Source organism: Anopheles gambiae, chromosome 3, assembly GCF_943734735.2.
Source record: "Anopheles gambiae chromosome 3, idAnoGambNW_F1_1, whole genome shotgun sequence".
In the NCBI taxonomy this organism is placed as follows: domain Eukaryota; kingdom Metazoa; phylum Arthropoda; class Insecta; order Diptera; family Culicidae; genus Anopheles; species Anopheles gambiae.
Window position 1 is genome coordinate 78,524,266 of NC_064602.1, and position 22,576 is coordinate 78,546,841.

Consider the following 22,576-nt stretch of genomic DNA (forward strand, 5'->3'; position numbering starts at 1 on the left):
TTGTACGAAATGAATAAATTTTAAACTTATTAAAATTAGCAAAAAAACAGGTTAAAATTAGAACCAAATTTGTTCCCCATAAAATGTCACCGCACATGACCTTGCGGGTTCGCCCACTGTGTTTCATCACTCAACATTGTCGGGCAGCTTGCTGCGGGCTCTCGCCTGTGTCTGTTCTGCAAACGCTTGTGGGTTGGTCGTGGAAGCGGAATAAAATCGGCAGCTTTTTCCTCGGGAAAGGGCCCGCTGTGTGTGTTTGTTTGTGTGTTTCCCAGCGTACCCCATTGAAGCGGTGAATCAGCCGTGTGAAGGAATTTAAAAAGTAATTGTTAAGCAACATCGATCCAAATAGTTGTGCGAAGTGAAGCTGGAACAACAAGAGAAGAACGTCACCATCTCGGTGTGATGATGATGATTATGGTGATGATGGTGATGCGCCCAAGAATTACCCCTGCCCCCGCTGTCTGCTGTGTGTATGTGTCTGCAAGTCGTGCAGTAAGACGCGATGTTTAGACACGTTTTTTCACGGCAAAGAAAGCAATCGAAAGTCGAAGAAAGAAGTGAGGGAAGAAAAAGCAGTAGCTGGCTCTTTGTTGCGTTCTATGCGCTCTAATCAAGTCCATAGTGCATCATCGCTCCTTCCTTATGTGTGTGTGTGTGTGTTCAGCAACTGAGCATCGTCATCAACATCATCAACGGGGGAAGAATGACAGCATCCTTCCCTTGCGGGTAAAGTCGAAGTGTGTGTGTTGTGTCTATTCTCTTACCTGCAGCGATGATTGCACCTTCTGCCTACACCTCGTTCTTGGTGCATTTCCCTACAGGGCAGCTTACACACGCACACAACCACACACACACACAACCACTGATGCTCATTGTGTGTGTCGCGCGCTGAAAGAAAAGAAGAAAGCAAGCGGAGGAAGACGGGGTTCGGGCCAAGAGTTCATGGCTGATATTGGGTGTTGTATGCGGTAATCGGATCATCGCCATCATCACCATCATCAATCGTCAGTCTTCGCGACCTTCACACACAGAGAAAGGAGAAAAAAGAAGCGTGCGAGCGAGCGAGCGAGCGATAGAAAAAGAACGAAAGAGCGTGCGAGAAGTGTGAAAAACACAACGTGTAAAATCTCCCTCTGTGTGTGTGTGTGTGTGTGTGTGTGTGTGTGTGTGTGTGTGTGTGTGTGTGTGTGTGTGTGTGTGTGTGTGTGTGTGTGTGTGTGTGTGTGTGTGTGTGTGTGTGTGTGTGTGTGTGTGTGTGTGTTTGTGTGTGTCGGTGTTAGACAGTATTCTTGGAGGAGGAAGAAAAAACACTGCTCAAACACACCACACACACGGGTTTGGGCACACGGGACAGCTGCTGCGCTGGACAGGGAGTTGCTGAAGGGTAGCTTTTTTCTTTTGCTTCATCCCACTAATAGAGTCATCGTGACGTGTGACACACACGCGAAAGTGTAGTTGATCCCTGGCATCACAGTGTCTGTTCGCGTGAGGAGCACTTCACCGTAAAACCATCTGCCAGGATAAATACATAAAAGTGAAGCTACGAACCGCCGATCGATTGCTGGCGAGAAGTGCACAGGGATTACTCAACACACGCCTCTGAAGTTTGACGGGATCAAAGTAACCATAAACACGCCCAAGCCTTAACCGTCCGCAACGACAATCCGCTGGTGTGTTTGGTGGGTGGTGGCGCTGCTACTCTCGGGGCGACGGTAGGGCTTTTCCCCCTGGTTTTTTTTTCATCACACGGTAAAACCGGGCGGTGGCTGTGTGGCACTCCACACAGTCTCCATCCGTACAGCGCACGGCGGCACACTGGGCACCCGGGTACGGCTCTGTCGGCAAACGATGGCGGAGGTGGGCACCAGCTCGAGCGGCGACGGCGAGTCGGCCGCACCGGACAAACCGAAGGGTTCGGTCAAGTTCACCGAGGCCGACCTGGCCGCCATCAAGCAGACGAGCGATACGCTGAAGGTGAGTTGAGAGAGGGGTGGTTGAGTAAAAGGGACACGGGGTAGCTCTTTTCTCAGGGCAGCGGAAAGATTGAAATTTTGATAAATCGCTTTAACTTCTTGCTGTAACACATGTGGTCCATCCGACGCATGCAAGAAGCACGTAAGAAAAGATTCGAAGATGCGCGGTTTTCCAAATTTTGATAATTTGTGGAGCATACTGGTAGTTCATCGTATTATATAATTAATTTCGTACCCCAAAACAACACAAATGTACATGAGATGTATTTCGTTTGGAAACCGCGACATACGCGGACTTTCCACGGTCCCTTGCACGAATAGTGTTGTCGCACGGGGAAAACAGCCTGTACTGGAAAAATCAATATTTGCGCCCCATCGCCTTTACGCCTCGCTCCACACCATCATCCAAGAGTGCGTGGTGTGGTACGCGCGCTAGAAAGAGAGGCTAGATGCACACGGAGAAATGGTTGAAGTTTGACAAAGTGTGCCCGGCGAGCGTGCAACTGTCCTCGTCCTGCACGCACTTACACACCCGTAGCATGGGGTGGGAGAGAAGGCACAGACATGCTGAGCGAAAATCATCATCATCATCATTCCCTTTGCCCCGAAAGGGAAGGGAAGGTGATGGCGTGCGGGCGGTGCTAGAACAAGAATGACATGCGATATGTGCCCGTGTTGCTTGCCGAAGACGAAGGGCAGGCGCATGGGGGAGAGGGTGGAATCGACGGACGGATGTTTGCGGACCGACACGATGGTGTGATTGACCGGCTGCCCTTTTTGGTGGTTTTTCCAGTTACCGGTGGAGCTTTTTTTTGTCTCATGAAATGCTCAAAATATCCGTCTTATTGGATTTTATTGGAAAGAAGGCTGCCAAGAACAGATGACGATGATTGTCAAACAGAAAAATCAAGACATTCTGCAAACTAACGAATCGTCCAGGTGACGACCTCTCTTTACTTTTGTCCTCCAATATCGTCCTTTATGCCTTACTTATTCTATTTTTCTCGTTGGTTTCCATTTGTGTTTGTTTTTTTAGCGCAACCCGAAGATGGACTTTAGCAAAGCGGACCTGCTGAAGCTGCTCAGCTATCTCGAGGGCGAGCTGCAGGCACGCGACGTCGTGATTGCCGTGCTCAAGACGGAAAAGATCAAACAGCTGCTGACGGCGCCGCGGTACAGCAAGCCGCCGAACCTGAACGATCCGCACGCGGCCCTGTTTCGCGATCAGCTTGCGGCAAGCGGCAACATCGCAAGCCGCCAGTCCTCATTTCAGGCGGCCCATTCTGAGCACGAGATGCGGCTGATGAGCGACCAGCGGACGGGGGTGCGTGAGCAGATGGATTCGCTCGCCGCGCTCGTGATGCAGCAGCGCCAGGCGCAGGCCAAGATGATCGAGGCGCTGAAGGACGCGGAGGAGCGACACAAGCGCGTCGTGCAGGAGCTGTACGACGAGCGGCGCAAGCACGAGCACACGACCGCCCAGGGCGACGACATCACGTACGGGCTGGAGATCGAGCGGTCGCGCCTCAAGCAGGAGCTGGACCACGAGAAGGACCAGCACAAGGTGCTGGAGATCGAGCTGAAGAAGGTGCAGGAGCAGTTCGAGGCGGAGAAGAACCGGCAGAAGCAGATCGTGTTGCTGCTGCTGGCGGAGCGCAAGAAGATCATCATCAAGTACATCGAGGAGCGGAAGCGGAGCGAAGACCTGGCGCAAATACTGTCCGAGGAGAAGCAGCGGGTCGACACGATCGCGGAGGGGCTGGAGGAGGAGAGCAAAAAGTCGCTCCGGATGGAGGCGGAGCTGGAGAAGCAGGCGCAGCAGTTCGAGCTGGAGCGGAAGCTGCTGCACCAAAGCCTGGCCAAGGAGGAGAAACGGTATGTGGGCAAAGGTTTCTTTTTTTTTGTTTTTGTTTTCCTGGGGAAGGGTTTAGCTCGTATGTTGCGGCGAGCGGCTTGAGCACACATTGTGCGCACATTGGGCATCATGTTTTGCGAACACAGATAGAACCCAGTGTGGAAGCTGTCAAGAACGTTTGTCCATGATCGCCTGTGCGTGTTCTGATCGTTGCATACAAGAGGGCGCCAGGGTGCAGCTTGTCATTTAGCAAGGGACGCCTCTCCGTTTCCCGCGTGTAGCTGTCATTGGCATTTCCGCAGTTCCTTCGATACAGTGCTGTTGTGCCGTGGTGGTTGTTCTTTCGTCAATTTACTTAAATAATTTTGCTGCATCGCTGGTGATAATGTATAGTTCTCTGCATGCTTATCAGGAACACGCGGAACGTGTGTGTCTGTGATAAGAGTTTGTGTAGAGATAAAAGAGATTCCACTGACCTTGCTGGAGATGATGGCTTGGAGGGACGTCCGCACTGTTCGCACTGCACACTTCTTATCGAGGGTTTTAAACGCTTCCGGAGGAGGCTCTGCCATGAAATAGGTTAACAATTGTATTGTAGTACCATTTTCAATTCTATATCGTGCTTTTCCGCTCTTCTCTTCACGCAGGGTAAAGGAACAGGAGGTAGAAATACAGCAGCTAAAGGCGGAAATTGAATTGCTCCGCAAGCAAACCGGTATACGGCATCCGCTTGTAGCGCCGCAGCTACCTACCAAACCGGGCGGGCTCGTACCGTCTCGGCCATCGATCGGTGGCGCTGGACCGGGTGGCGTACCCTCCGTCGGTGCTGCGGGAAGTCCATCCTCGCTGGGAGCGACTGGTAAGTTTCTGGAAGAGGGGATTCTTACTAGTGATGGGAAAAATGAAGTATTCGTCGGAATTGATTACGGGCAGTTCCGAAGTTTTCTGGAATCGATTCCGGATAGTAGGTCCAGATTCAGTTTCCGGAATCGGTATTGGCTCCGGAATTGGAATTGGCTCCGGAATTGGAATCGGTTCTGGAATCGGAATCGGTTCCGGAATCAGAATCGTTTCCGGAGTCGGAATTGGCTCCGAAATAAGAATTGGATTCGAAATCAAAGTCGGTATCGGCATCTCCATAAGAATAGGCGTTTGGGTCCACTTATACAATGTAGATATCCGTGTAGAATCCAAATGTACTCATTTCGCTTCTGAAAGTTCTTATTTAAACTCAAGAACTGATTGTCATTTGCGGAGCTAATTTGAATTCTGGGGTCAATACCGATTCCGTTTTCGGCGTCGATTCCGATTCCGGAGTCGATTCTGATTCCGGAGCCAATCTCGATTCCTGAATCAATTCCGGTATTCCTGAGTCAACTTTCCTGAATCGATTCCGGTATTGGAGTCATCCGGAACCGGCTCCGGAATCGGACCCGGAATTGGCTCCGGATTCGGTTCCTGATTCGTGTCTGGAATTAGTTCCAGAATCGGCTCCGAATTTGATTCCCAGCACCCACCACTTATTCTTACAACTATTCTTGATCAAGATACATTTCCCTTGTTGGATTTTAAGAATTAAAAAATGCGATACTGTTGCTCATATTCTTCGAATCGTTTTAAGTGTTTTTGGAAATATTGTAGTTTAAAAAAATCACTATCCGGTCCTGTTCTATGCTCTTTCACAGTCACTTCAGGATCGATAGGTATACCGGGGCAAATGATTAGTAGCATGGCAACGAAAGTTGTCCAGCCGACCGCAACCGTATCGAGCGTTCCGGTTACCGCACCAAGTAAAGTGTTTTTCACTACTGCCAATGTTTGTCTATTTGTTTGTTTTGTTTTTTTTTTAACGGCGAAGCTAATTTTTTTGTTTTTGTGGCTTATTTGCGGAGATTGTATTTTATGAATTAATATCATTTTATTTTGTATTTTTGCTTGTGTGTGTTTGTTCCTTACATGTGTTGCCAAATGTTTTAGCTTGTTTAACTTAGTATAGTTGCGAATTGTGACGCATGCGGTATGCTGACGACAACAACATTACTGACAATCTTTTTTTTTTGCCCTTCGCTTCGTTTTAGCAACCGGAATCGCTCGCTCGGTCTCACCGGGGCAACTAATCCGACAGACGGCCATTTCGCAACTTTCCGTCACCTCGCCCCCCTTGGTCGGTGCAGCTGCTCCGGCAGCTGGTGGAGCCGGTGCAGCGGCAGGAGCAATTGGCACCACGCCTCCCGTGCCAGCCGGCGCGTCACCGGACACCTACGCCAACACACCGGCCGGAAAGGTAAGTCATCGTACTGCCTGCGCGAAGTAGCTCGCACGCACAACGCTGCGTTTTCATACCGCCACACAGTGTATTTGTAACCCTTATTCCCCGATCAAAACAATCAATCATGTTCTCACCGTACAATTTGTGCCTGTATTAGATATGAGTTTTTTCCCCTGTTTTGTTTTGTTTTGTTTTTGTGTGTTTGTTTCCTTTTTTTCTGGTTTGGTTTTGGGTTTTCATTGTTTTTCATCATTGCATCGCGAAAATAAAGGAGGGGAAAATGATTTGTTGGGTGATTCCGTTTTGCCAAACGCATGTGAGCTGAGTTGATGCAATCAATAGGTATTTTCCCTCTTTTTGCTTTGCGCCCGCCGCTTCATGTTTATGCTTTGTTTGATCAAACTTAGTTTGTTGTGTTTTGGTTTTCACATTGGCTTCAAAGACACTAATCTTATTTATCCGTTTTGTTGGCTTATTGAATTACCAATAGCATTTTAAAGAAGAATCATAGGTTTTTATTGCTTATAGGTTTTTGTTTTATAATTGAACTATTTTTTTCATGCGCCATCATTTCATAGTTTGAACAGTACAGTTTTTATTTTTTTGTACACCACTGATTTAGTTTCTCTCCTCATCTAGCTACTAAGTATACGATCATTATTACCGATAGCGAAACGCACAAAACAGGCGTTTAACCCCTTTTCTAATTAGCTAATTTTATTTTTCTCATTTTGTTTTCCTTCCTATATATTAAACAAAATTCAACTCCACTCCAATGCAAAATCAAACGTTAATTGTTAATTGTGTCAAAAAAAAACAAACAATTCGCGGAGTGAAAATTCCTGTTTGCTGCAACAAATGCGTTCCAAATGCAAATAATGCTTTTACCTGCTTTGCGCGCGGCCAATACTAATCGCTGCAGTGAATTGAACGGGGGAATTTGTTATTGTTTGCAATCTGAGTTTTCATGTTAGTTTTTTTTTTCAACACAAAATGTTTAATAAATGATATGCTACAGATTGTATTTAATTTTACTGTGAAAAAAAAAAACAATTTCCTTCACCATTTTGTGCTGTTTGTACAGTGTACAAATGTTCTTCTAAAATCAGTTAAATGTTTTCACAACAAAAAAATACCCACGGTGAAAGTGTACATAGAAAGACTAAAGAAAGGAATGTCGTGCCTACCATGCGCGTATAGAGTAATAAATATTGGATGATGTGTGTTAATTAGAAGTGACGATATAAATTGCGATAAAACAAGAGAACACGTTGCTTTAGTTGATTTTGATCTTACACTAGAATTTTATAGTTTTGTTGGGCTTCCCCCCACTTATTGTACATGTTTAGTTTGGCGCGTTGTACCGCACTGTAGGTGTTTGTTTTTGGGGTAGCGTTTATTGTTGTATGTTCAAATGAAAAGCAATAGCCATTTATCTAACATTAGGGAGGATTGTTTTTACATGGGTACCAAACAGTTCCCGCTGTAACGGGCAGCAAACGACACACAGGCGATGTGTAATGCGACCGACTAACCCTGCCGAATGTAATTTCAAGCAAACAGCAACACACTTACACCATCCACCCTCCCTTTTTTAACACACGAAACGAAACAAAACCAAACCGGAATTGAAAAAAAGTAAAAATTTCACCAACGAACTTGTTTTCTGCACATCCACCTTTATAACGTTCGAACCCAACTCTTCTGCCCATCCATGGAACCATCCCCGGCTCCGGCAACAGATGGTGGCGAGTGCGGCAGGCGTACGGAAGGCGGCCACAACGGCGATCGGCGGCGGATCAGCGGCAACAGCAGCGGCAGGAAGTCCAATGTCCGGCTCGACGGCAACCATCAAGAAGACAATAATACTGCCGGTCGGGGGGCGCGGCGTACCGCCACCGATCCCGCCCAACAAGCCGCAGATACCGCCGAAGCTGTCCGGCGTGTCGGCGGTCGCTGCCGTGGCAGCCGGTGCCGTCTCATCCCGCATACCCTTTCTCAGCAATAGTGGCGGCAGCAGCAGCAGTAGCAGCAGCAGCAGTGGTAGTAGCACCGGTTCGATCAACAGCAGCACCACTACCCCTGTTAGTCCCGTCAGCAGTAGTATCGGCGGCAGTAACGCACTCAGTAGCAGCACCGCCTGTAACAGCAGCAGCAGCAGCAGCGGCAGCAACAGCTCGTCCGCCACCAGTAGTAGTAACAGTGTAGCAAGCAGCAGCGGCAGCATTATTAACAGCAACACTAGTGCGCAACAGCCATGTCCACCATCCCACAACACCACCACTGGCACAGCTATCACTACCGCCATGAACATAAACACTACCAACACCACCACCACCCCTCCCAGCAGCACCAATAATAGTAATAATGCCGCCAGTGCGCCAAACGCCTTACTGCAGCAGCAACAGCAACATCATACTCATCCCGTACCGCCGCTCTACACGCATCATCCGCATCACGTTTCCCATCTTGCTCATGGTTCGTTCGGTGTTTTGCACACCAGCACGGGACGGCGGCAGTAGCAGCTGCTGCCTCGTCTCGCGCAGGGGAGGGAAGGGAAGCACACCAATCACTAATGCTTGTTCGCTTTTTCCTCTTCCTCCCCACCTACAGTTGCCGGTACCGGTGGGGCCTCCACCAACGCCCCAGCAGCGGCCACAGCCGCCACCGCCACAGCAACCGGTGGCGGCGCTACCCAACAGCAGCAAGGTTTTGCGACGGCAGCCGCATCTGCCCCATCCGTACCATCAGCCGCCACCGGTGGGCCATCCGAAGTATTGACCACCACCAACCTCGGTTGCGAGGGTGGGATAGTGTAAAACGGCCAATCGGGGTGGTGTGGCCGTCCTGTTCAACGACTACATTGATCCGCGCAGCCGTGGGACACACAGCAACGGTAAAGATATTGTATCGTGCCATATACATACACACGCGCTGGTACGTAGGATGTTGCTCTAGCTATTGTTAAGGAGTAACGTGCAAGCGCACGTCTTGTACGCGGCCACATCACACACACTACTTACCCACAAACCCATGCACCTAGCGAATGTTTGTGATGTGATTTTTATTCTATTTGCCTTTTAAAAGTGGTGCTTTTGATTTGTAACGTTAGTCCCTTACACTGTAGCTTCTACCAGTACCGTGTGTTTTTATCAGTAGCACATCTATTTTGACAATGTTTTTGTTTTATAAAAAAAAGGATTCTATTAGTAGCATCACTTCGTTTTTATCTTTGCCCATTGTAACATGGCTGTATAGTGTGTGGCTATTCTTATTTATTGATTATTTAAAAAAATGTTTTATTGCTATTACATCACACGATAATTTTAATTTTAACACATTCGCTGGTGCATTTGACCAATAATCAAACAATACACAACTCAAAGTCATAAATAAGTATATAAGATTCCTAACCAAGAACACAGTACTACTATGTGTGCTGTTTTACCTACATTCACTCTAACGGACCAGTTAAAATGCGTTGACCTAGTTGAGTATTTGTTGTTACAAGCTACTACTATTTACTTACTTATCATTCGAGCGCTACAACCGGTTTGCTTCGTATCATCGTATCGTATCAATTTCACAGTTATTATTGTGGTTGCACAGTAATACTGAACAATGATTGCACGGGTATGGAACCCGTTTTATCCATTATCTTAAAAGGGGGAAGCTGGTAAAGGTTTCGTCCTGCAGACTTGAGCAATCTTTCAGAAAGTATTGGAGCGTGATTCAAGTTTTTCCAGATGATCTTCGAAGACTATATCTTATTTATCTGATCTGCTGGAACTGCTGTGTGCAGACGACGGCATTCTAGAAAGTGGTGGTACAATGTCTTTGGCTTTACCAGTAGACGGGTTATTTTTGCGGTTTTGTTGATTTGCAAGTATGCGTATTTGCTGGTATTCATTCGTTGCGTTTGAGGGTAGGACATATCACGCGCAGCATGCTTTTCACCACTGAGTAAGGCTACCGATCCCTCCGCTGTGCAGTTATATCCCCTAGAATGACATCTGATCTCTTCCTCGGTTTATCATCTGTTTGGGCTACCGTTGTCGCACGAAATTGAAACTTCGATGGGACGAAAGCTTTGTTGGAAGTGAGATTTACATCCCGCTGAATCACATAGACAACTTTCATAATTAAGAATCATAATTCATAATTTCTAACTTTCTTAACGAGCATAGGGTTATGAACTGTTTAACTATGAATATGCGTAATATAAATGTGAGGATTGAGATTGATGTAAACACGGAAGATGTTAAACACTGAGTGCTATACTCTACTGCACTTTGTTATATCAGCCAGATTCCAGATGAAAATGCGGTGAATCGTATAGAAAATCCTGTCCGAAGGCGCTGTACTCTTTTCAACTATCTGATTAAGCTTATAAACCTGGCAGAATGCATATATCCAAGCCTTCTAGTACTTCTCTTCCATATTCTTGAATAGGATTAAAGCTACTATAGCATTAAATATGACTTTATGCATGGCGCTACAGTTAATTGTGACGTCTTGTTATAATCGTTTCTATTTCATGGGGTCATTTTGTCACACCATAAATCTTTCTAAACCTTGTGATATTTCGACGACTGTTTCATCGAGAACTTTACGCATGACGCCACAGTTAGTTGTGATGTCTTGCTACTGTTCGACATGTAGTTGTAGACGGATTTCGTATCATCACCGTGGACAGAGCTAACAAAAGAGACGTCGCCACAGGAGTACATGTACTGGGACTCTGAGATTCTGCTCTTGAAGGTAGTGTCGTTTTTTTATAGCTGCAGCGTAAGACGCTGTCGGAAGTTGGATAAATTCAGAATAGTTATTCCTTAAACGGTTCCATCGCTTCCTTCGGCCCATATTCTACGACCTCGGTGCCCGAATAGGATTAAAACGATTATTATTGGTCCCAGTGACTGTTTCATCGAGAACTTTATGCATGACGCCACAGTTAGTTGTGACGTCTTGCTACTGTTCGACATGTAGTTGTAGATAGATTTCGTATCACCACTGTGGACAGAGCTAACAAAAGAGACGTCGCCACAGGAGTACTATGCAGTAGTACATGTACTGGGACTCTGGGACTCTCCTCTTGAAGGTAGTGTCCTTTTTAATAGCTGCAGCGTGAGACGCTGTCGGAAGTTGGATAAATTCGGAATAGTTATTCCTTAAACGGTTCCATCGCTTCCTTCGGCCCATATTCTACGACCTCGGTGCCCGAATAGGATTAAAACGATTATTATTGGTCCCAGTGACTGTTTCATCGAGAACTTTATGCATGACGCCACAGTTAGTTGTGACGTCTTGCTACTGTTCGACATGTAGTTGTAGATAGATTTCGTATCATCACCGTGGACAGAGCTAACAAAAGAGACGTCGTCACAGGAGTACTATGCAGTAGTACATGTACTGGGACTCTGGGACTCTCCTCTTGAAGGTAGTGTCCTTTTTGATAGCTGCAGCGTAAGATGCTGTCGGAAGTTGGATAAATTCAGAATAGTTATTCCTTAAACGGTTCCATCGCTTCCTTCGGCCCATATTCTACGACCTCGGTGCCCGAATAGGATTAAAACGATTATTATTGGTCCCAGTGACTGTTTCATCGAGAACTTTATGCATGACGCCACAGTTAGTTGTGACGTCTTGCTACTGTTCGACATGTAGTTGTAGATAGATTTCGTATCATCACCGTGGACAGAGCTAACAAAAGAGACGTCGCCACAGGAGTACTATGCAGTAGTACATGTACTGGGACTCTGAGACACTCCTCTCGAAGATAGTGTCCTTTTTGATAAGACGCTGTCGGAAGTTGGATAAATTCGGAATAGTTAGTTGTGACGTTTCGGTACAATCGTCCCTATTACTAGGTGACATTTAGTCTTGCTGTGTGAAAAATTGTAAACCAATGTTTCCGCACCATACTCGTTGAAGCTCTATTGTATGAATCATTTATGTGCGAATCAATCATGTGGGGCTTCTTAATCATGCCTATCAATCCGTAACTGTTTTGGTTAGGTTCCGTTGATTAATGCCTAGTAATACAAGAGAAATGTTGAGCGAATTCAATAAATCATGACCTTTAATAATTGGACATGCAATTTTGCGTAATATAATAAAAGAATGTCGAATGGAATGATTGTTAAACCGGATAACACAATCAATTGTTCTCTGAGAATAAAGTGGTCCTCGGATCATGATACAATATTCAGAAACAGAAAGAGGTTGGCTGATAGGGCTTTAGTATTGCTTACAGGGCTTCCTGTATCAAGAAGAGAACGGTCGCGAGGAAGGGTGGTACGCTTACCAGAAGGGTATGAAAATGTCTAACTTTACATATTTGTCTGAGAGACGAGTCGCCTAATAGAATCGGTACATTCTTTCTTCAGCGGGGTTATGTTGAATAACGCCTCCACGATGAATTTAACGATAAGGTACACTTAACTTAACTTAACTTAACACTTAACTGTTTGCGATGTGTGCTTTGAGTCGTTATCATGCTGAAAGATGTAATGCTCTTCGCTTCCGAATGTTTCTCGAGCGTATGGCAACATTTTACGACTAAGTATTTTTCTGTACCGTTCCGAGTTCAGTCGAGACAATTCATTCTCCAATCGCTCGATGAGTCTTTCCATGGAAGCTCCCTTCACTGCTGTGACCGTGCCAACACCACTTTTACTAGCAGCACCGCTCGTGGCTGTGGTCTTCCCTTCCGTCGGCTTAGTCAACACTGCGATCGGCTTCGCACCCACCGGTGGTCTGGTGCCGGTTGAACCCGACCTCGGGCGCAGGATTCGATTGGTAGACATCGTGGAAGCCTTTTCGTTTTTTCACAAGTCGTTTCCGATTTTTTCCCTCGTACTTTGACGAAAAACCGGAAATTCGAGCATTTTCGAGCTGCTCGAAACTCGTCGAATCTAATTCGTCGAAACTCGAACTTCCGGACGTCTTGCTACTGTTCAACATGTAGTCGTAGACGGATTTCGTATCACCACTGTGGACAGAGCTAACAAAAGAGACGTCGCCACAGGAGTACTATGCAGTAGTACATGTACTGGGACTCTGGGACTCTCCTCTTGAAGGTAGTGTCCTTTTTAATAGCTGCAGCGTGAGACGCTGTCGGAAGTTGGATAAATTCGGAATAGTTATTCCTTAAACGGTTCCATCGCTTCCTTCGGCCCATATTCTACGACCTCGGTGCCCGAATAGGATTAAAACGATTATTATTGGTCCCAGTGACTGTTTCATCGAGAACTTTATGCATGACGCCACAGTTAGTTGTGACGTCTTGCTACTGTTCGACATGTAGTTGTAGATAGATTTCGTATCATCACCGTGGACAGAGCTAACAAAAGAGACGTCGCCACAGGAGTACTATGCAGTAGTACATGTACTGGGACTCTGGGACTCTCCTCTTGAAGGTAGTGTCCTTTTTGATAGCTGCAGCGTAAGATGCTGTCGGAAGTTGGATAAATTCAGAATAGTTATTCCTTAAACGGTTCCATCGCTTCCTTCGGCCCATATTCTACGACCTCGGTGCCCGAATAGGATTAAAACGATTATTATTGGTCCCAGTGACTGTTTCATCGAGAACTTTATGCATGACGCCACAGTTAGTTGTGACGTCTTGCTACTGTTCGACATGTAGTTGTAGATAGATTTCGTATCATCACCGTGGACAGAGCTAACAAAAGAGACGTCGCCACAGGAGTACTATGCAGTAGTACATGTACTGGGACTCTGAGACTCTCCTCTTGAAGGTAGTGTCCTTTTTGATAGCTGCAGCGTAAGATGCTGTCGGAAGTTGGATAAATTCAGAATAGTTATTCCTTAAACGGTTCCATCGCTTCCTTCGGCCCATATTCTACGACCTCGGTGCCCGAATAGGATTAAAACGATTATTATTGGTCCCAGTGACTGTTTCATCGAAAACTTTATGCATGACGCCACAGTTAGTTGTGACGTCTTGCTACTGTTCGACATGTAGTTGTAGATAGATTTCGTATCATCACCGGGGACAGAGCTAACAAAAGAGACGTCGCCACAGGAGTACTATGCAGTAGTACATGTACTGGGACTCTGAGACACTCCTCTCGAAGATAGTGTCCTTTTTGATAAGACGCTGTCGGAAGTTGGATAAATTCGGAATAGTTAGTTGTGACGTTTCGGTACAATCGTCCCTATTACTAGGTGACATTTAGTCTTGCCGTGTGGAAAATTGTAAACCAATATTTCGCACCATACTCGTTAAAGCTCTATTGTATGAATCATTTATGTGCGAATCAATCATGTGGGGCTTCTTAATCATGCCTATCAATCCGTAACTGTTTTGATCTCTTTAGGTTCCGTTGATTAATGCCTAGTAATACAAGAGAAATGTTGAGCGAATTCAATAAATCATGACCTTTAATAATTGGACATGCAATTTTGCGTAATATAATAAAAGAATGTCGAATGGAATGATTGTTCAACCGGATAACGCAATCAATTGTTCTCCGAGAATAAAGTGGTCCTCGGACCATCATACAATATTCAGAAACAGACAGAGGTCTTAACAGCTTGGCTGATAGGACTTCAGTATTGCTTACAGGGCTTACTGTATCAAGAAGAGAACGGTCGCGAGGGAGGGTGGTACGCTTAGCAGAAGGGTGTGAAAACGTCTTTACATATTTGTCTGAGAGACGAGTCGCCTAATAGAATCTGCACATTCTTTCTTCATCGGGATTATGTTGAATAACGCCTCCACGATGGATTTAACGATAAGGTACACTTAACTTAACTTAACTTAACTTAACTTAACTTAACTTAACTTAACTTAACTTAACACTTAACTGTTCGCGATGTGTGCTTTGAGTCGTTATCATGCTGAAAGATGTAATGCTTTCGCTTCCGAATGTTTCTCGAGCGTATGGCAACATCTTACGACTAAGTATTTTTCTGTACCCTTCCGAGTTCAGTGTCCCGTTGATACGGAACAAAGGACCCGTGCACTTTATTCCAGCAGCCGCTATCCTTTGAATAATCAGGCTCTGATACTCGGTACAATGTTTACCTCGACCCATTGTTTCACGTAGCGACTAACGCGCACATCCTGGTTTGCCAAATAACACTTATCTGTTCGCGATGTGTGCTTTGAGTCGTTATCATGCTGAAAGATGTAATGCTCTTCGCTTCCGAATGTTTCTCGAGCTTATGGCAACATCTTACGACTAAGTATTTTTCTGTACCCTTCCGGGTTCAGTGTCCCGTTTATACGGGACCTCACACTACCTTGCACGTTTGCCGCACTCAAAAACAATACTTATACACAATTTTTTTTCCTATTTTTGTGTCCAGTATGTGTAGTATGTTATTTGTTCTCGTAGCGCTCGGGCAACAGCTTCCCAGGCTACGTCGTAGTTTTTTTATGTGATTTCCAAAGCGTCGATTACCGCGCGTGCGTTCTTAGTAAGTGACGCAGCAAGGTAATGCAACTTGCCACATCCGATCAGCTGCTCTGACGAATGGATCAGTGACTGAAATGCGAAGGCAAGCCATGACAGTTTGGATGATGTTTAAGTATCTGTGTTGGTCCATGATATCTTTCATCCAAAAGATAGGACCGACACCGTCGGTAGCTTCTCCTCGTTGGAAATTGTTCCATTTGGTGTAATCTACATGAACCTCTTTAAAAGTTATTCCACTTAGTGTAGTCAACGTGGTTAGCTACGGATATATTTGAACAGTTGGAAGAACTGTGATCCTCGGATGTATGTCCCTATGTTAGAACAAGCCATTTCACGGATCGCGTCAATCGGAATATCAGGAGCAATACGGGAGATAAAGACCCAAGTACGGGGTGGGCGTTCAGGAACGGTCGTAATATTATTGCAGGACAACCCTGTACCCGATGAAAGCATAACGCGTGTAACGGTATTGGTAGGCGATGGGTCGGGAGAGCGATCCATCAATCGACGTTTAGAAGGATTCTCACCAGCAGCTTGATGGGTGTGCTTAGAGGCGGCAACTGGAATCGTGGTCGTTGAGTGCGTAGCAGGAATCGCAAAATGGTTAGCACTCGATGTAGTAGTATGCGGGGCAAGATGAGAATTGAGCTTGTTCATTAGTGAGTTGAAGGAAGTGAGAAGCTCACGGTGCATGAGATCAAGCTCCTTGATGCCATGCTTAACTTCATCAAGCGTTGTGAGTAGTGGAGCCTCAGGGTAGTTGCGTTCCATTGAGTGAGAAGCAGTAAGTGAGTCGATGATATCTTTCACGGAACGAATTGACGATGCTGATTCCTGTTTCATCAAAGCTATCTCGTTTCTAAAACAATCCAGTGAAGAGGAACAGTGACAGAACGACAGTCACAGAACGTGAGGTATCGCGGAAATCGGACTGCAACGATTCCAACAGGTAGGCAGCGTCACGAGAAAGGCCGTGCGAGAAACGTTAAGTGTCAAGGGCCCGCAAACGCTGAGCACAATCCGCGCAAGCCCAGAATAAATTTTGTGACTTCTTAAAATCACGCAGGAGCGGGGTTGAAAGTCCAATGCACTTATCGTGGTAGTAGTGTTCACATAGACCGAAGCACGGAATTGGATCGTTGCTAATAGCACCTTCACATTTCTTACAGATCACAGTCGCCATCGCAAAATAGCGCAAAGTTCAACTGCACAGTGAGGGGTCACAACAACCGCAGGCGGAGTACAATGTTTATATGTTGAACCGTACAATTCACAGGTGCCGCACAAATTTGTGATACGCGAACGCGCGAGTGCAAATTAACCGAATCAGAACTAAAAAAGTTCAAGCACTAAATCACCAAGAAAATCGCGGTAAAATCAACTTGGAAATAGCAGAGTGAGATAGCACAACCAGCCGCTATGAGTGACAAGTGACAAGTGGGGTGTGGGGTTAGATGTGATATGCACTTTTAATTGTCCGAACACTGTATATGTTTGTAAGATGTTGTTAATTTACAAGTTTATTTCACTTTGGAACTGATTGGTCCGAACGCGACTTTTTGTGTCAGAGGTCAAAACGCGACTTGTTGGTTTGGGGATCAGAACGCTACTGTTCGGATCAGAGTTCAGAACGCGACTGTTTGGTATGGGGATCAGAACGCTACTGATCGGGTCAGAGTTCAGAACGCGACTGATTAAGCTGATAAGAATTCTCTCGGTCAGAGAATACAATCAGAGCTGATAAGAATTCTTCATACAATCATCGCTAGACGTCGTTACGTTCGCACCCTCCGCGTTACCCACTTTCCTGACTTTGTACCGCCCATTTCGATTCACCTGAACTACCTCATAAGGTCCGATATATTCACTCGCAAGTTTCCGTCCCGCCACAAATTGAGTCCTACGGATAGCTACTAAGTCCCCTACACTATAACCCCTTTCCGGTTTGCGCTTTTTATCATATTGTCTTTTGTACTGTTGTTGAGCTTTTATAATCGCGTTTTTGGCCTCGAGTCTTTTTTTTCCTATCTTCATCAAATTCCTCATATAACTCATCATTTAACAATTCTATTAATTGATCACTCGCCTTACTCCTCATTTGTATCCCAAACATCAGCTGAAATGGTGATCGTCCCGTTGACGCGTGACTATGTGCGTTAATAGCCTGTTGAACTTTATTTATATTTTTAAACCATTTCGCGGGATCGTCAGATGAAAGCTTTGACAAAATCGTTAGTACAATTCGGTTCACCCTCTCCGCTTGCCCGTTGCCTCTTGGCACCCCAGTAGTACTCACGACATGATCAATACCATTTTTCTTCAGATGCTCGCTGAATATCTGCGATGTAAATGCCGAACCCCGATCACTGATGACGCGCGCCGGGTTGCCGAAGATCGATGACCATACCTCCAGCTTCCGCAACGTTTCCTCTCCGCTGGTCGTCTTTGTAGGGAAGAGCCAAATGAATTTCGAAAATCCGTCCACTACCGTTAGCACGTACTTATACTGCTTCGCTGTCGCGTCCATTGGTCCGACGTGATCCATATGCAGGGTATGCAGTGGTGTATCTCCTTTGTCGTTGCAGTTCAGGAAGCCCTCCTTGTGACCAAGCTTCTTGTTGAACATAATGCACTTCACACAACTATTCACTACTTGCGCCACCTTTCGTTCGAGATGAAGTATCCAATATTTCTGTTTGATGGCATGTGTCGTACCTTTCACGGAGAAATGACCATCATTATGCGCGTCGTGAATAATTTATTTCTCCATACTTCGTGGAACTACAAGTAGCTCATTTCCATCACACACTTTGTAAAGCACACCACTTTTCATTATAAAATCATCGTATGGTCCTTTAGAAAGCATTTCCACGATGGCTCTAAGCCCACAATCGCGCTGTTGAGCAGTTTTAATACGATAGATCGCCTCACTCACAATATGTAACACTTCATTCGGGTATCTGCTTAAACAATCTACGTGTTGCAGATTACGCCCTGGACGATGCTCGGCTACGTAGGAAAAGTCCTGCAGAAACATGACCCAAGCCGACACTTCACTAGGCACATCCCTTTTCTGCAATGTTTGCTTAAAAGCAATACAATCTGTTACCAACTTAAATTGTATTCCCAAAAGATAATGCATAAACTTTTTCACTGCCAGATACACTGCTTATGCTTCCAATATATAACTGTGAAGCTTCGATTCTCCCTCCGTGGTCTTCTTGCTCCAAAAGAAAACTGGATGCATCTTTCCACTAAATTGATGAAGTAGCACAGCTCCGAACCCGTTCTTGGACGCATCCGTATGCAGCTCTGTATAAGCTTCCCTATTGTACAACACTAGGATCGGTTCCTTCACCAACACTTCCTTGAACGCTCTAAATGCACTAACTTCAGACTCACCCATTTCAAATTTCACATATTTACGTAACAAGTCGGTCAACGGTCTCGCTACCACAGAATATTGTTTAATAAACTTTCGAAAAAATCCTGTCAACCCTAGAAATGATTGCACCGCCTTCACATCAGAAGGTTCTTTAAATTTTGTTATCGCTGCCACTTTCTCTTGCCCGGGTGATATGGTTCCATTTTCCACAAAATGACCAAGAAACGAGATGGAAGTTTGTAAAAACTGACACTTCTTCCATTTAATGTGTAATGCATACTCCACCACTTTTTCAAACACTTTCTTCATTTTCTCAAGGCATTCTTCGGCTGTAACACCATGCACTATAATATCATCCATATAGAGGTTCATCACATCACTATTCAAAAGCGGTTGAAACACATAGTTTACATAACGTATGAAAACAGCTGGCGAATTGCAAAAACCAAACGGTGCACGTAAAAATTCATACAGCCCTGTTTTCGTCACAAACGCTGTGAATTTACGGCTACTGGGCTCGATAGGAACATGAAAGAAACCATTTTCTAAATCCATCACCGAAAAGTATTTCACAGTCTGCAGCTTTTCTAACACTTCATCTATTACAGGCACTGGAAAAGCGTCTTTTAACACCATGGTATTCAATTGCCGATAATCTATACACATTCTGCTAGATCCGTCCTTTTTCTTAACCAGCACAACACGGCTAGCATAATCGGAGTTTGACGGCTGAATAATTCCTTTTTCCAACCACTCTGCCACCTGTTTGTTCACTATTTCGTTTTCCATATCAGGCAAACGACTGGGAGTATGCCCAAACGGTGTTGCTATGTCATTCAACGTTATTTTTAACTGCACTGGACACTCTTTTAGATTATCACTGTTGGTCAAGCGAACGCTGTTTTTCTGCTGCATTTCTACTACCATTTCACTAACCACCTGTTTAAACTTCGGATGCACCTGATAGCTTTCACTTTCATCTCTAATATTCTGAATCCACGCAACGTCTAACTCACTAAATTGTTTTGGTGCTATCGTGATCGCACTGTTGTTGATCGTAAACTCCACCGTCTCCAAAAAATCCATGCCAATGATCAATTGTGCGTTTATTGCTCCCTCAGGCACAACAATAAGTTGGATTTCGTATGTTAAGCCATCTATCACGATGGGAACCTGGGTTTCTTTGAGACCATTCCGCAAATGTCCACCCAAACCTTTTAGTGTTCTCTCCGAATTGGACCAAACCTTGCGATTTGATGGAAGTTCCTCAAACGCATTACTTATTATTAGTGAAACTTCACTTCCCGTGTCCAACAATGCTTCAAACTCCTTCGTCCAACTTTATTTGGTTTGCCAATTCCTGCATCGAGTAAACAAACTCTAAATCAGACTCTTCTTTTTTCTTACGTCGTGTTGACAACAACCGATGGACGTCACTCGCCCGCATTTTACGTCCAAACTCGTTGATCTTGATCAGCTTGGCGCTGCTTTTGGAACGTCGTCATACCCACAAGAGTTCCTAAGAAACTACGAGCCACACCCGTAAGCTTCTTGCGACACATTATAAGTTTTTGTTCAGCACTCCAGCCTGCCATCGTACTAATTTCTTCGAAATGTTTCAACCATCGATGAATATCTTGGGTGGAACCAGCACTGAACACCTCAATCCCTTCTTCGATGTCCCTGAAGGAATATGGCTGTGCTGCCGGCTGTTCCCTTTCTGGTGTTGTTTCCGCATCGGCATAAGCTGCGGCATCAGTTCGATTAAGTGTTTCATCTTGTGTTTGTTCATCGTATTCGACAATACGAGTGGCCAGTTCTTTTTTGTTTCCACCTGTAGCTATTCCCCGTTCCTCGCACTGTTTCACCAACCCCAGTTGGGTGTATTCCTCGACCAAAGCCGCAATGGCTGCACTCGTATCTGCGCATCCGTGCTCATCCGTGCACATCCGTGCTCATCCCACTTCTGACACCAAATGTAAAGTTCTTTTTATTGACGTGAAATCTATTCTACAAAGGTTGTACATCGACTGAGCTTTGCTTCCTGAATTCTCTCGTTTTTATAGTTCATCATACCATCAGGGTTGTCGAACCCATTTTTCAATTCACATGTATGTAAAGTTTTTTATTCGATTTAAGACAAATAACACTTTATTGATCAGTTCAGTTCACAACGTGTTACTCGCTTCGCGGTCCGAATACAACTCCCCCAAGCTCCCGATTTTAACGCTGCGCGTTCTCTCTCTCGCCACTTTTTTCTTAGTTCGCTCTCGTTCTCCTGATCTCGCTACCGTTATTTCTCTCTCCCTACCACTAGCGCTTTTCCTTTCTTACATGTATTAAAATTTCATTAGCTTCTCCTCGTTGAAAATTATTCCATTTGGTGTAATCTACGTGGACCTCTTTGAAAGTTATTCCACTTCGTGTAGTCAACGTGGTTAGCTACGGATATATTTTAACAGTTGGAAGACCTGTGATCCTCGGATGTATTTTATATTTTGCTGTGTGGAAGTCACCCAACTCAAATGCTTGTATTCGGAGAGGCACATTCTAACAATGAATTTAATTTTCATTAGCTTCTTTTTTTTTCAGTAGTAACTGTTCAAAAAGGCCGTATTGCTTAAGAAAATTTCATTAGCTTCTCCTCGTTGGAAATTATTCCATTTGGTGTAATCTGCGTCGACCTCTTTGAAAGTTATTCCACTTTGTGTAATCAACGTGGTTAGGCTACGGATAATATGTGTGATCTGATTTTGCCAGTCCTGATCTGATGTTGCCAGACTTTCTTCCAGTAGCCTTAATGCGGAAACATTTGCATGACGCGTTTGAGCACGCACAGTCTTGGATGGCATGCAAGTGGTATCGTTCGAGGAAGACGTAAAGCAGCTTAATGTCTCGATTCGCTTTTTCTAGGCAACTTAAAAGTTCTTCAGGTCTTGCCATAGTATCAAATCCCCAAACACCGGCATGCTAATACCGATATTTGGAATCAAATCTTGTAGTGTTCATCAATTCTAAGTTTTTTCGAATCCACATCCATATTTGGTGAGCACAATGTAACAGTTTATCGCTTATTGGTTCAACTGCCACTTCCACGTTGTCGTCTCTAGCAACTTCACCGTTATACGGCCCGTCGTATTCCATCTTGCCTTTATTATACTTTACCGAAATGCTCTCTCTTTATATACAGTTTGCGAATAATCAATAAATCAATCAATAACACTTCACGGACCACTCAATTCGGTCGCCCCGACAGGAGAAGCTAATGAAATTTGAATTCACCTTTTTCGTTTATCATTCATTCACTGTTCTCGATTCGATGTTTACGTTGCTACTTTGGTAGCGTAAGCACTTTTAAAGCGTGTTTTTGCGCTTGGTTACGGAGGTGTTTGTAACAAGTTTTCGCTATTTTAACAATGCACAGGGTATTCTGTATGAATATTCTGAGTTTGACCTATTGTAAGATCATGGTCTCCTTTGATATTTGTTTCAGGTTTTACAGCCTTGCCTCCCATTTTGAAAATGATTGGTTTTCACTCGCAGTTCACTATTGTTGGTAATTTATTCCATTTGGAGTAATCGACATGGACCTCTTAGAAAGTTATTCCACTTTGTGTAGTCAACGTGGTTAGGCTACGGATATAT

General features: G+C 44.9%; 1 protein-coding gene across 3 annotated transcripts; it reads left to right on the forward strand.

Moving 5' to 3' along the window:
* The first annotated feature begins 129 nt into the window (after positions 1 to 129).
* On the forward strand, positions 130 to 9,525 carry LOC1270623 (CTTNBP2 N-terminal-like protein). Of its 3 annotated transcripts, XM_061654322.1 has the most exons (8): positions 130 to 322; positions 1,422 to 1,977; positions 3,013 to 3,851; positions 4,479 to 4,690; positions 5,517 to 5,621; positions 5,910 to 6,115; positions 7,843 to 8,578; positions 8,714 to 9,525. In XM_061654322.1, the coding sequence occupies exons 2-8, from the start codon at positions 1,852 to 1,854 to the stop codon at positions 8,917 to 8,919; spliced, it is 2,430 nt and encodes an 809-aa protein (XP_061510306.1). In that variant the 5' UTR covers positions 130 to 322; positions 1,422 to 1,851; the 3' UTR covers positions 8,920 to 9,525. The 3 variants fall into 3 exon arrangements, with proteins under 3 accessions (XP_061510306.1, XP_061510307.1, XP_061510309.1); XM_061654323.1 differs by having other exon boundaries at positions 130 to 1,977; XM_061654325.1 differs by lacking the exon at positions 5,517 to 5,621.
* Positions 9,526 to 22,576: the final 13,051 nt, after the last annotated feature.

What these genes read in the sequence shown, in the direction of transcription:
- LOC1270623 (XM_061654323.1), top strand. Translation starts at nt 1,852, where the DNA reads ATGGCGGAGGTGGGCACCAGCTCGAGCGGCGACGGCGAGTCGGCCGCA. An exon ending in CGTTCCGGTTACCGCACCAA is followed by an intron (nt 5,622 to 5,909) that starts GTAAAGTGTTTT and finishes GCTTCGTTTTAG; the next exon opens with CAACCGGAATCGCTCGCTCG. An exon ending in CCAACACACCGGCCGGAAAG is followed by an intron (nt 6,116 to 7,842) that starts GTAAGTCATCGT and finishes CTCCGGCAACAG; the next exon opens with ATGGTGGCGAGTGCGGCAGG.